This window comes from Mobula birostris, chromosome 3 (assembly GCF_030028105.1).
Source record: "Mobula birostris isolate sMobBir1 chromosome 3, sMobBir1.hap1, whole genome shotgun sequence".
In the NCBI taxonomy this organism is placed as follows: domain Eukaryota; kingdom Metazoa; phylum Chordata; class Chondrichthyes; order Myliobatiformes; family Myliobatidae; genus Mobula; species Mobula birostris.
Genome location: NC_092372.1, coordinates 36,104,751 through 36,119,119, shown reverse-complemented (window position 1 = coordinate 36,119,119; position 14,369 = coordinate 36,104,751). Strand labels below are relative to the sequence as shown.

The following is a 14,369-nucleotide window of genomic DNA, read 5'->3' as shown; positions in this document are numbered from 1 at the left end:
CATTGGCCTTCATCAATCATGGGATTGAGTTTAGGAGCCAAGAGGTAATGCTGCAGCTATATAGAACCCTGGTCAGACCCCTCTTGGAGTACTGTGTTCAGTTCTGGTCGCCTCATTACAGGAAGACTTTGGAAACCATAGAAATGGTGCAGAGGAGATTTACAAGGATGTTGTCTGGATTGGGGAGCATGTCTTATGAGAATAGGTTGAGTGAACTTGGTTTTTTCTCCTTGGAGCGACAGAGGATGAAAGGTGACCTGTAGAGGTGTTTCAGATGATGCAAGGCATTGATCATGTGGATAGTCAGAGGGTTTTTCCCAGGGCTGAAATGGCTAGCAAGAGAGGGCATAGTTTTAAGGTGCTTGGAAGTAGGAAAAGAGAAGATGTCAGGGGTAGGTTTTTTTTTTACACAGAGAGTGTATGGGCTGCCAGTGACGGTAGTAGAGGCGGATACCATAGGGTCTTTTAAGAGATTCCTGGATAGGTACATGGAGCTCAGAAAAATAGAGGGCTATGGGTACTCCTAGGTAACTTCTAAGGTAAGGATATGTTTGGCACAGCTTTGTGGCCCGAAGGGCCTGTATTGTGCTGTAGGTTTTCTATGTTTCTATGTTTAAATCAGTCCAACCTCTTCTTATAGTTCATATCCTTTAATCCAGGCAGCATCCTGATAATGTAAGTGTGTGCCCTCTTCTATGCTCTCTCCAAATACTCTGCATCCATCTTATGATACTTATTCCAAGTGCAGCCTATCCACAGTTTTATACAATTGCATCATGACTTCCTGGATCCTATATCCTTGGCCCTAGCAATGATGCAAGCATGCCATTTGTCTTTGTTACAACCCAGTTGGAGTATTACATGGAGTTCTGGTTACCCCTTTACAAGAAGGACCTGGAGGATTTTAGAGGGCATAGAAGAGGGCACAAGCTTACCTCACCAGGATGCTGCTTCAGGGAAGTATTAGACTCCCTTCCCCCCCAAGAATCCCTCTGTGGATCAATGCTGTTAAAGTGCTTTCATTTACTGTGTACTTTTTCCTTACATTTGACGCCTCAAACCGCAACACTTAACACTTACCCAGATTAAAGTCCACCAGCCATCCCTCTGCTCATAATTGTAAATGATTTTACTATATCCTTTTACACCTTCTTTGTTGTTCACAACTTCCTGAATTTTTGTGTTGTCAGCAATCTTATTAACCAACCTATTTACATTTTCATCCAAGTCATTTATAAATATCGCAGTAATGGAGCTCCTAGCATCAATCCCTTGAGAACATCATCTGTAACAGACCACCAGCCAGAATAATATCCTTTCATCACTACCCTTTGTCTTCAGTGTGGAAGCCAATTCTGAATCTAAACTATCAAGTCACTGCGGATTCCACAAATCTTAATCTTCCTGATCAACCTACCATGAAGGGCCTTGTCACTAAATTCCATGTCAACAACAACCCTTGCCATACCCTCCTCAGAGAAACCCGATCAAGTCTGTAAGACATTACCTGCCCCACGCAAAGCTATGCTGACTGTCCCTAAGTAGCCCACATTCTTCCTGTTGGTAAACTCGTTCATTTCAGACTCAGCAATCAGCCTAGATGAGTATATCACCACTGTCATGGACATTATCAGCAAGTATGTGAGGACTGTGTACTAAAGAGGATAATCGGAGTGCTCCCAAACTGGAAACTAAGGGTAAACTAGGAGATCCACTCCTTAGTGAAGTCTAAGACTGCAACATTCAAGCCTGACATTTGCAAGAAATCCAGATTATGATTTCAGTAAGCTATCAGGGAAGCCAAGAAAAAATACCAGTCCAATATCGGGACCCAGACCAGCCGTCTGTTGCAGTGGGATTTACATGTTATAACAGGCTACATAACAAAGTCAGGCAGCATCCATGACAGCAGCCCAGCCCTTCCTGATGACTTAACTCAATATATACATGCTTTGAACAGAAGGATATTGGAATGTCACCACCCACCCTGACAGCCTCCTACTATTATGGGCATCAGATCAGTCTTCTGGAGAGTGAACCTGTAGAAAGCACCTGGCTCAGATGGTGACCTTTATCACATCATTAGATCCTGTACACATCAGCTGGTGGGAATATTTGCAGACATTTTTAAGCTCTCCCTGCTTCAATTTGTTTCCCACAATCCACGTTATTATGACTTGTACCTTATGGTCTACCAGTACTGCGATTTCTCTGCAAACGTAACACCTTATTCTGCACTCTTTTTTGCTTTCCTTCATACTACCTCAATGCACTGTTGTAATAAATTGAGCTGCATGAACAGCATGCAGAACAAGTTTCACACGTCGGTGAACTCAGCGGGTCAAGCAGCATTTTTGGAGACAGCTGTAATGACTCTTGATACAAGGTCTAGAAATGTCGACACACAACCATTGCCTCTTGAAACACCGAGTTCCTCTTGAATTCTGTTTTCCACTCTTTCAGTTTCCAGACACTGCAGTCTCTTGTCTTCTTCCCAAATTCACAGCCCCTCAATTTTTATCAATCATTCAGCTTTCTCACTTATTCATTCTTTCATTAGTGTTATTGTATCATATCAGTTACTTTAATGGACTAATAATCCAGAGTCAAAACATTAGCAGTTATGCATTCAAATCAAACCACGGTAAATTGATGAAATAAATCTTAAATAATAAAAAAAACTTGAATAAAGGCAGCCACAATGCACCTACTGTTACAAATCTCAACTATTCATTCGTGTTCTCCTTGCACGCTTTCCATCCATGCTGGGTTAAGCATCAAGCTAGCAACTTGGCCTTGTAAAAACAGACAAAAATGCTGAAGAAACAGAAAGGTTGCTGCCCGATGCACCACAAGGCGCGGAGAGGAACAAAAAAATGCTTAAATTCAATGAAGACCCCAAACTAATCTCATTTTTCATGCATTGTTCAATCTGTAAATATTGCCTTTTCACAACAGTTTAGAAAAAGTAACTGCTTTTATTGTACTGTACATTAACTATTATAGTCAGCCCTACTTACTGATTAAGTACTGGAGTGTATGAATTCTTGTCCTCTTCAATAATGGAGACTATTAGAGTGATGAGCTTTGGCCAGAAATCCAAATTTTTAATACTTGGTCCCTGTTCCTCAGGAGGTAGATCTTGCTTTTTGTTCTGTAAAAAAGATATAAATATAATTTGAAACATTGAATATCATGTTATATGGAGTAAAAGAAACATTTAACTCTATGACAGTTTCTGACATTTTTGTATTTACTGGGTAGATCCTGCTATTAAGTCTATGGGTAGGAAAAGGAGCCAGTAAATAATCTTGTTTCCTGTTATAACTTCCAAGCTATAGAGAGAGACACTATGGCTAACAAATTCTTCACCGATTGTTCTTGAATCACTGCTACATCTCCCATCTGCTTTGCCATCTGCTTTGCAAAATGAAGTAAAGATTTTTTTATCTGCTTGCTTAGCAGCTGTATATTTTAAGTTTCCCAAAATTGCCTTCACAGTTACAATGTACAGCACCACAGTTTTCCCTAGCAGGAAAGTCACAAATGAGGAAAAATAGCTACAAAATAAGAGGGTTGGATATTTAAATTTCTTCCCTCAAGAGGGTAGTGAATCTCTAGAATTCTCTGCCCCTGAGGGTGGTGGAGGACAGCAGATCATTAGATATATTTAAAGTGAAAGTAGATGAATATTTGAAAGAAGGTGGAGCTTTCTGGCACCTAATGGCACCTAACAGCGACTGCTTTGCCTGCATCTTTGGAAACAGCCCTATTTCCATCTTTAATATCTCTATTTTTCCCTTTCAGGGTTCTTTTGAAGACCCTGACTTGGAGTTATACGCTGACTACGGTTCTTTGCAGGAATGGGACCTGCTCTCGGGGTTTCACAACTGGCCATTGTTTGGCATGCCAAGGGCTCAGCCTAAGAGCTCTGCTTGCCTTCGGAGGACCGAGCTTTCGTGGCTCTGGAGACGAGGGGATCGGAGGTCGGTATCCGAGCAGAAGACCGGTGTGTCGTGGGAGATGGAAGATCTAAGACTGTGCCCAGAGACCCGAGATCTTTGGGCACAGAGCTCAAAAAAACCGATGCAATAGACTTTTAACATCATAAACCAGTGAGTTGTTTGTTATGTCTCCCCTCTCACTGTGAAACAGAGACATCTCTTTCTCCCTTATTAGAGAGAGAGAGAGCCTGTGATATGTTGAATGCCGGGTAAACAACGTAGTCTTTGGGGTAACGGAGTCTGTGTCTTTGCTGTTGCCTTGCTCACGCTTGAATGCTTGGAGGTGGGTGCTGATGCTTTTTTTTGCTGGTGGGGGGAGGCGGGATTGTTGCTCGCTGCCACTTACATGCAGGAGGGAGGGGAGCTGGGGGGACTCTGGGGTTCTGACATTTAACTGTCATTCATTCTCTGGGGGCAATTCTCTGTTTTTGTGGATGGTTGCAAAGAAAAAGCATTTCAGGATGTATATTGTATACATTTCTCTGACATTAAATGTACCTTTGAAATCTTTGATTAAGGAGGGACAGACACAGAAAAGAAGTTACGGCCAGCAGAAATTAGCAATAATTACACTGAATGGCAGGACAGCTTGAGAGGTCTGCTGGCTGCTCTTAAAAATATGAAGATAACTTAAAGACTAGCTTTATGCTCACATGCAAATCGAAACATCAAAACATACAGTTTTGTATCAATAGCCAACAAAATCAGAGAAGGGTGCTGGAGACAGCCCGCAACTGTCACCATACTTCCGGCACCGGCACCGGCACCAGCATCACGAGCCCACAACTTACTAATCCTAACCATGCACCTTTGGAATGTGGGAGGAAACTAGAGCTCCTAGAGGAAACCCATGCGATCATGGGGAGAACAAACAAGCTGTTTAAAGGAACCAAATGATGTACGTTCTGATTGGTGATTGCACCAACCACTACGGTGCTGTCCTGCCCTTTTTGTGTTCCTGGTGTTCTCTATTTCATGCACAGAGATTAGAATTGTTAATTTATCACTTACTGGATCAGTCTGATATTCACGACTATACAATTCATGGCAGTTGTTGAAAATGTATTCATAAGTCGAATTGAGGCAAGCTTTGACACAGTCCTTCACCACTTGACTAGCACGAGGAGGGCTCTGCAGTTCCTGCACCTAAGCATAAGTAATTACAAATGTTTAATGTATGTTCAAATATATTCAATAATTTTACAACATTCAAACAAATTTAGATGATATAGCAAAGTTAAATGGTTGTGTTATTTAGTATTTTAATTATAAAGTCTATAGGAATTTTATCCTGAATTATAACTCAAAAAGCTGCAAGATTCTCTGAAAACTGTGCTGAAAACGATTGTGGCTGTGCTAATATAATCATACTAAAGTCGAAATTGTATCATGGCAATAAAAAAAAACAATTGAGTTCATCTTACAGAGGAGCAGGAGACAAAAGATTCACCATCATACCATCCAAAAAGCCAACAGTCCTGATGTATTGTCAGCTCTTAATGCACAAACTGTTATCTGCAGTCCTCCAGACTACATAACAAATCCAGCACAGGGCAGAAAGAAAGAACCTCAGTTAAACACACTCGTGTATCTGTGCACTTTAATTGTTAACCAATTACAAATAAGGGAAAATCAACAGATGCTTGAAATCTGAGCAACACACACAAAATGCTGGAGAAACGCAGCAGGCCAGGCAGCGTCTATAGAAAAGAGTTTTGGCCCGAAATGTCGACTACTCTTTTCCATAGATGCTGCCCGGCCTGCTGAGTTCTTCCAGCATTTTGTATGTGTTTACTGTAATTGTTAGAATCCTTTGTGCAATTATGTAAAATCCACATCGTGTTGAGGAACAAAGGGTGAGATGTGGATCATAATTTGGCTCCACAGCAGGAGGAGGAACAGAGGAAAAAGGTATGTTTAAAGTAATTCAAGATTGTTTAATGTTATTTCTAGTACACAAGTGTAAAGGAGAACAAAATAATTGTTACCACGAATCTGACGCAGCACCAAAAAAATGGACACAATAACAAAAAATACAATTACTAAAAATATGTAAGGTAGTTTACATACAGAGATTGATTTATGTCCATAAGGTGATGCTAGGCATGGGAGTGTCTGTAAATAAGGTGACTATGATAAGAAATATTAAAATAGTGGTGGATGGGGGGTGTGAAGGGGAGGGTTAATAGGTGGAGGTGTAGATCAGCCTTACCGCTTGGGGAAAGTAACTGTTTTCGAGTCTGGTAGTCCTGGGATGGATGCTACATAGCGTCCTCCCTGGTGGGCGTGCAACCAGCAGGGTGGGTGGAATCCTTTGTGATGTTCCTGGCCCTTTCCCGGCACATTTTGTATTTATGTCCTTGATAATGGGAGGCTGCTGCTGGTGACGTGCTGGGCAGTTTTGACTACCTGGTCCGCCACAGTGCAGCTTCCGTACCGTGCAGTGATGCCGATTGTTTGAATACTCTCTTCTGCGTATCTGTAGAATAGCCTGTGGACACACGTGCACAGTCAGCCTCCTCAGAAAGTGAGGCATTGCTGAGATTTCCTGGTAGGGGAGAATGTGTTCTGGGACCTTGACAGGTTGTGCGAGAAGTTTTCTCCCAGGAGACTGACACTGCTCACAGTTTCCACTAATGTGCCGCAAAGTGGGCTGTGAATGGTGCAAGCTCTCCTGAAGTCAATAACCGTTTTCTTTGTCTTGTTGACACCGAGCAAGAGGTTATTTGCCTGGTACCAGGCCTCAAGCTCTTCTACCTCCTCTCTATAGGCCGCCTCACTGTTGTTGGTGATGAGCCCCACCACTATCAGGTCATTAGTGAACTTGATGATGTGATTCTCGGGTACTTGGTCGAACAGTCATGTTGAAGAGAGAATATAGAAATAGGCTCAGCACAGAGCCCTGGAGGGGGGAACCTGACATAAGTATCCTTGTTTTCTACGTGTGTCAGGGCAAGGTGCACAACAGATGGCATCTGTCACAGAGCACTTCTGTAGATAAACATATCAGTGAGTGTCCAGTGTGGCAGGAATAGAGTTTTTGATGTGTGTCATTACACCCAGTGGTTCAAAGCACTTCATGATGATTGGTGTCAGTGCCACTGGGCAGTAGTCATTTAGTTCTGAAGGTGTAGATGTTCTTTGGTACAAAGATAATGGTGTCTAATTTTAAGTACAAGGGAACAGCAGCCTGGATGAGTGAAATACTGAAGGTGTCCACCAACCCTTGTTAATGTACACACAGAAACCATCTCCTTTGGATTTCCCCAACAGGAAGTTTCTGTCTGGGCAGAACAGAGTCATACTGGTGAGTTGAAACGGCCAGCCAGGGTGTTTTGTTATTTGGCCATGCTTTGGTGAAAAACAGAATGCACCGGAATGTTCTTTCTGTGTGTTCATTCTCAGTCTCAATGAGTCCATTTTATTCTAGTGAACAGACATTGACCAGGAAAAATGATGGTACCGCTGGTCAGGTCAGGTTAGTACCCTGGCTCTCCTGCAATGTTTCTGATTCCTCTCACTCCATCTGCATCTGCCATTTCCTCGCTGAACCACCCAGGCCAGGTTGCTCAACCTGGAGTCCATAGAATCCCTAATCTATTGAGAACTGCTGTTAACTGTGCTGCCAGCAGTTTAGAAGTAATTTTGTCTAGGAGTTCAGTGGCACCGTGTTTGTGAAGCTTTGGCTGACTGAAATCTCTGACTAGAAACTTCAAAACGCTATCTAAGAATTTAAAATTAGCATCATTATTGGGAGCCAGAGAAGCCGCCTCCTCTCAGTGTGCCATCATATTTTTTGGTGAAACAATGCCATTATCATGGGCATGTTGTTTTAGCCGGGGGTGGTAATTGGGGACAAGCTCCCACTACCTAATAAATGTTCCCAATGGTGTGTGCCAGAAATAGCCCCTGAAAACTATGCCCAGCTCCTGGATTACATGTGTGGCTTGGCTACTAAGACTGAGAGAACCATTTCTACTGGCAGGAAAGGGGGCAAAGGCGGGTTACTGGCACTTAAAACCAGCCGCTTCAGGCAGAAGGGGCTTGTCAATCATGGTTGACTGCTCATCTCATCTACAAGAAGGAAAACTCTGATCTCAAACCCCTGCTACCTTGTGGCTATAGCCACTCATGGGGAAGGCTTCAGGAGTAAACCCAGAGGGAAAAATCCAGAGCTGGAGTCCCTAAGGCAGTTCTATATTTAGTTCAATGCGACTCCTGCGACACACGTGGTACCAAGCTGTATCAGACTCTGCCGTTCCCTTGGGTTCATCAGATGCCTGGAGAGGGTGAGCCTGCTACATGAGCAACAACTTGCTGTCTATATCGTACTACCCAGGCTTATGTATCTAGACAGCAAGGACACAATATCCATTGTCAACTCTGACCGACAGAGGCCGTAGACAGAAACAATAACAATTTACGAAGTGGATGTGTTAGGACACCATTTGTTCCAGTGTGACTACCTGCTGATCAATAAAATTATGGGTGATCTATTATCCCAACTTGACTTCACTGTTTTAAACCTGTATCCCTCAATTTCCCTAATATCTAAATGTTCATCAATCACTATTTTGAATATGCTAAGCAAATATGCCTTCAGAGCCCTTATCTCTTAATTAAAAAGACAACATCTTAATTTTATGCCCCATTAAGGAAAACCCAATGACCTCTAACTCAGACCTCCTTGATCATTCCTAACCCCTGCTGCACCAGCTGCTGCTGCTCCTGATCCTCTGAATCTTCACCCATCACAAACGCATAGCCACTCCTTCAATGGCTGACTTACTGCACCCATTCATTCCCAGGTCCTCTAGTGGCCAATCCAAACCATACATCACTACCATCAAGTGACTGACTCCAACCCTTTCCAGAACCCCCCACCCCACCTCATTCTCCAGCTGCCCTCGGTTTGACAAGGTGCATTTCCCTTTCCAAACTTCGTAGAAGGTGAAGGAATAAATGTCATGCCAATTCAGTGAAAGGCTTGAGATGGAACAGTGCAATTCCTCGACCAATTGGCTGCTAATCTAAGTAAAACAACATATTGTAAATAGCTCATGGTGAGCTAGACGAAAAGTGAAATTAGTGAGGAGAGAAGAATGAGAAAAATTTGAGATAAAGAGAGGAGCTAGAGATAAGGGGGAGTAAAGTTGAAAGGAAAAGTGGGTAAGAGGAAAGAGAAAGATGGAGGGAAAAGGGAAAAGGACTGAAAAGGGAAGATGAATCAACAGGAGAAGAGTGAAGGGAAGGGGGTGAGAGACGAGTGAGGATGAAAGGTGAAAGAGTAGGGAGCAAGTCACTGGAGATTGAATTGATTTATCTTTGTCACATATACTGAGGTACAGTGAAAACCTTGTCTTGCATACTGTTCATACACATCAATTCATAACACAGTGCACCAAAGGTAGCACAAGGTAAAATAACAACAAATTGCAGAATGAAATGTAACAGCTGAAGAGAAAGTGCAGTGCAGGTGAACTATAAAGTATAAAGATAAGAAAGGAGGCAGGGAAATAAATTTTTTAAAGTGAAAGTAGAGGATAAAAAAAAGCGGCAGCATAGGGGGAGATAAAGGAGTCATTATTGAAACAAATTAATACTTAACAGTAAAATTACAGGATCGGCTCCAGTTTGATTTTTAGGTTGTGGTAGAATGCATCTTTAAAACTCAGCTGGGCCGTAGGCATCTTTGCGAAACATCCCAGGAAGTCTTTCTCTGAATATTTTATAGTAAGTTTAATTAAAATAGGTAAGTGTGCTAAGCTTACTTTGGCATCCATGACCACAGAAAACAAAGGAGCAGTCACGAAAGTGAAAGTGAGAAGCAAAACAGTAACAGGTACAGTTAGCAGCAGAGAACAAGGTGGGAAAATTAGCTAAGACCAACAGTAGCCTGGAATAATGCTGCATCTGAGGTCTCAGATGCTACAGCAGTGTCAGACTGCTCTGACATTAGCCAGGAATATGAGGAGCCAAGCTGGCACTTAAGTGCAAGCACCATGGATGAGGAAGGAAGCCACAGTGAACAGCCAATTCACGGAATACTCTACCTCTCTGAAGTAGAATTATGATGGTTGTAATACAGTAAACAGACAGGCTACACAACACAAGCTCAGCAGCAATGTGGAAAAGTAAAGCTACAACAGATATAACCAATGAGACCATTTTAATATTTTTATTTTAGGTCAGAAGTTTGGGGAGTGAGAGGCAAATTGATAGGTGACAAAAACTGCAGGTGAAGCCTAGAAGAGGGGCAAAAAATGGTTCACAAGCATATATAATCTGACTCTCATTTCCCTTATTTCTCTACTTGAAGTAGCAGCACTTTGCGCAGCCTCTCCGGTGAAATGATATCATATTTGTTAAATAGGATACCATGCACAATCCTGATTTGATGGAGACAGCCATGAGAAGCATGGAGGAACATCTGGAGAAACTTCTAAAATGCCCGGTTCGCTGCTGCTGCTACTGTGTGATCGAGAATCTCCGGACGGGAGGCCCCAAATCCTCGGCTTTGCCTGCTGCTGGCAGCCAGGGCTGGGGTCGAAGCGCTCAGCAGAGGTGGTGCTCGGTGCTCGGTGTCGGAGAGCTGGTCGGAGGCTCGAAGTTTTCGGACGACTCAGAGTCGGACTGTGGTCGGACATGGTAGGGAGAGTTTTCTTCCTTCTCCCGTCTGTGTGAGATGTGGGACTTTCGAGAGACTTTGAACTTTTTTTTTTACCGTGCCCATGGCCTGTTGTTCATCAAGTTACGGTATTGCTTGCACTGTCGTAACTATATGTTATAATTATGTGGTTTTTGTCAGTTTTTCAGTCTTGGTCTGTCCTGTGTTTCTGTGATATCACACCGGAGGAATATTGTATCATTTCTTAATGCATGCATTACTAAATGACAATAAAAGAGGACTGCGTGTCCTCATAATCTAATCATTGTTTATAGCAGCTGAGAAAGGCAGTAAAACAATTACCTTCATTCTGAAGAAGGTTATACTAGTCAGCAGATCAACTGTGGACTTCAGATCTTGCAACCGTTCAGGGCTACTTGCGGGAAAATTATTCTATCAAATAAAACAATATTTCAAATTCTCTGATTCACTATTTTCCATCAATATCAGATGGAGATAAAACATGAATACAACTTTTCACTTCTTTAAGTAATTATTACATTTTTAAGTAATTTAACACAACTTTGAGCATTTTAGCAGATAAGCTGCAGTATAACTCATTCTACCACTTTTTAGCATTTGAACAAGATTTCATCTTCTGTAAGCATCAATTGGATAGACATATCATGTCAGCATTAAGCATCCTCTGGGATTAAATACAGAATAGAAAATAAATCCATCTGGATTGCCTAATAATTAGTTTGAGATGAAAATACAATAGGGTACTGACGCAAAATGTTTAAAGCTTCCTAAAAGCCGCTTTTTGACTTTTTTAAAATGTATACTAAAAAGAAACTGTGACTACTACAGTAATTTGAATTTGTTCTGAGTTCAGATGAGGAGAGGTGTGTCAGTTCTTGGCCCATTTTTTCTTGCTTGCCCTTCTTCCTATTGCTTTCCCAGATTGCCTGGAGAAACCTGGCAACAAACTTTGGTAATGACAGTAATAGCTACAACAGCTCCTAATGTTCATTTCAACAACTTATGCCTTTTCACCAGGGAGGCTCTTGTGTCCCTTTAAGTACCCAACTGTTTCTTCAGATGCTAGCACACATTGCAACAACAGGACTACTCATTACCAATGGGGTGGGTTGGGGTTCCTGTTCAGAGCCTGAAATATTTTTTTCCTGACAAATTAAACTTTCTCTAAACTAGAAACTGCGGTGAATGGAGCTGGGAAGTCTCCAGACAGAATGAATTATTCTGATATCATAACTTCAAGCTGATAGGCCTTGACAATGGCAAAGCAATTTCAGTATGCAAAAAAAAAAAATGGCTGTTCACTCACATAGCTGGTTTAGGATATATATGGCAGTAACTCAGAATAGTTTTGAATATTTATTAATAAATACATTTGTACAATTTTCAACAGAACAAAATTCTACCCATCAAAATATATTTTCAACAATTGACAATTTATCTGGAATATTAAAAGCTCGCTTTCCTTTCACAAATACAGAAAAACTCTGATAATGCAGGGTGTTTGGAAATCTCCATTTTACCAGGTTTTGTTTCTAATGTGTCCTTTAAATTCAAGAGAGCTTAGTGCTCCTTTTATTATACACCAGTGTTTATTTCCCACACTCCCTTTAAGCTTTCCTGAATAAACTAACTTCACCTAACATGCACTAATTAGATTCTGTTCCCCAACAATCCTTTAAAATTAATGAAATTCTATTTCCCATGCTCCTTTTAAACTCACCAGGACAATGTTCCCCGTTCTCTCTTTAAAATTATGGAGCTCCACTTCCCACACTCCCCTTAAACAGAATAGGTCTTAGTTACCTGCATTCTCTTGGAACTCACTCAGTTCACTGGAAGATCTACTATATTATTGGGTAACATTCAACAAATGATAAATAAACCCTGTTGAGGTATTAATAGGAAAAATATCCAGTTGTCTAGAAAATCCCTAGTCTAGTATGTCCATATATTCAGGGTGCCAGAATGCCAGAGTTTTACTGTGGTAGTTTTGAATTTTGACCTATCACAACACACCACGTTTCTCAGAAATTGAGAAAAGTAAGTTAATTATATGTAACTTTACCTATTTTCCAAAACTGTTAATGATGCATATGTTAATAATGTCTTTTGAAGTCTACTTATTTTACATTTAACAATATATTGGCATTTAATCCACCTCCTGTCAACTAGAAGAAAATAATTGCATGATAAATAAATTTTTTGAACATGATATTGTGGAATATAGGTATCGATTAATTTGCATGGGGGAGGAGAATATATACTAAGCATTGAAGTACAAGTAAGTCACCAAAGGGTTTGAAGGGCATCACATTTAATAATGGAAGAACTGGAGTAGCTCAAAAATGTCAGCTAACCTATAATAGAACCTTGACTCGACTTTTACAATTAATTGAAAGCTGCATCATCTGTTCAATATTAATAGTATGATAGCATAAGAAGTGATAGTATACAGCAAAAATGATGTCACATTGCTCACTGAGACTTTGGCACAATCTAGAGTTCAAACCAAGAAATAGAATTATTTAAAAAGTATTAGGTAGCAGTTTACAGTATTACAGTAAATAGGTAGTTAAGACAATTTTCACTCACCCTATACATGGAAAGGTCAATACGAAGTGAATTGTGCAGTTGATCAAGCAGTTTCACAAACCTCTCTTTCTAAATTATTAAAATAAAAGAAGATTGAATTTCAATGTAAAAATTTCTCAGTAAACATCTCCGACTTCGTAAGAGACTACATTAAGAATTCTCTAGCTCTTAATCAGCACTATATTCGAAAATCCATTGTTTTATTCATATTTAGGCCATAAGATATACAAGCAGTTTAGGCAATGCAGTATATCAATCTGCTCGTTCATATAATCACAGCTGACTTATTATCCCTCTCAACCCCATTCTCCTGCCTTCTCCCCATAAACTTTGAAGCCCTTGCTAATCAAGAACCTTTCAACTGCCACTTTAAATACCCTATGGCTTGGCCTCCACACCATCAGAGGCAATGAATTCTACAGTTCCTCCATCCTCTGGCTAAAGATATTCCTCCTCTCCTCTATTCTAAAGGGGCACTGTTCTATTCTGAGACTGTGCCCTCTAGTCCGAGACCTTTCAACCACCATTGGAAATGTCCTCTGCTTACCCATTCTATCTAGGCCTTTCAATATTCAACACACTTCAGTAAGATTTTCCCTCATTCTTCTAAACTCCAGCAAGTACAGGCCAAAAGCCATCTAATGCTTCTCATGTTAACAATTTCACTTCTGGGATCATTCTCATCTGGACCCTCTCTAAACCCAGCATATCCTTTCTAAGATACAAGGTCCACAACTGTTCAACAGACTCCAAATGTAATCTGACCCATGACCTATAAAACCAGGCCATTACATCCTTACTTTTATATCTTAGACCTCTTGAAATGAATGTGAACATTAACAATGCCTTCCATACTATCAATTCAATCTGCCAGTTAACTTCTAGGGAAACTTGTACAAAGACCTCCCAGGTCTCTTTGCACTTCCAACTTCTGAAATTGCTGCCCATTTAGAAAATAGGCTATGTCTCTATTCTTACTACTGAAGTGCATGACCATGCACTTCCCTACACTGTATCCTATCTGCCACTTCTTTACACAATCTGTCCAAGTCCTTCTACAGAGTTCCTGCTTCCTCAACATCATTCACTCCTCCACCTATCTTTGCATCATCTGCAAACTTGGC

At 41.0% G+C, this 14,369-nt stretch overlaps 1 protein-coding gene across 3 annotated transcripts in view; it reads right to left on the bottom strand.

The window, feature by feature from the left end:
* Positions 1 to 14,369, bottom strand: part of LOC140194974 (protein unc-13 homolog B-like) — a 520,982-nt gene that overhangs the window by 87,110 nt on the left and 419,503 nt on the right. For all 3 annotated transcript variants that reach the window (XM_072252479.1, XM_072252480.1, XM_072252481.1), the window contains exons 21-24: positions 13,246 to 13,314; positions 10,975 to 11,064; positions 5,016 to 5,150; positions 3,021 to 3,154 (exon numbers count right to left, since the gene is read on the bottom strand). In XM_072252479.1, the coding sequence (XP_072108580.1) occupies positions 3,021 to 3,154; positions 5,016 to 5,150; positions 10,975 to 11,064; positions 13,246 to 13,314 (428 nt within the window). The remainder of the gene's footprint in view (positions 1 to 3,020; positions 3,155 to 5,015; positions 5,151 to 10,974; positions 11,065 to 13,245; positions 13,315 to 14,369) is intronic.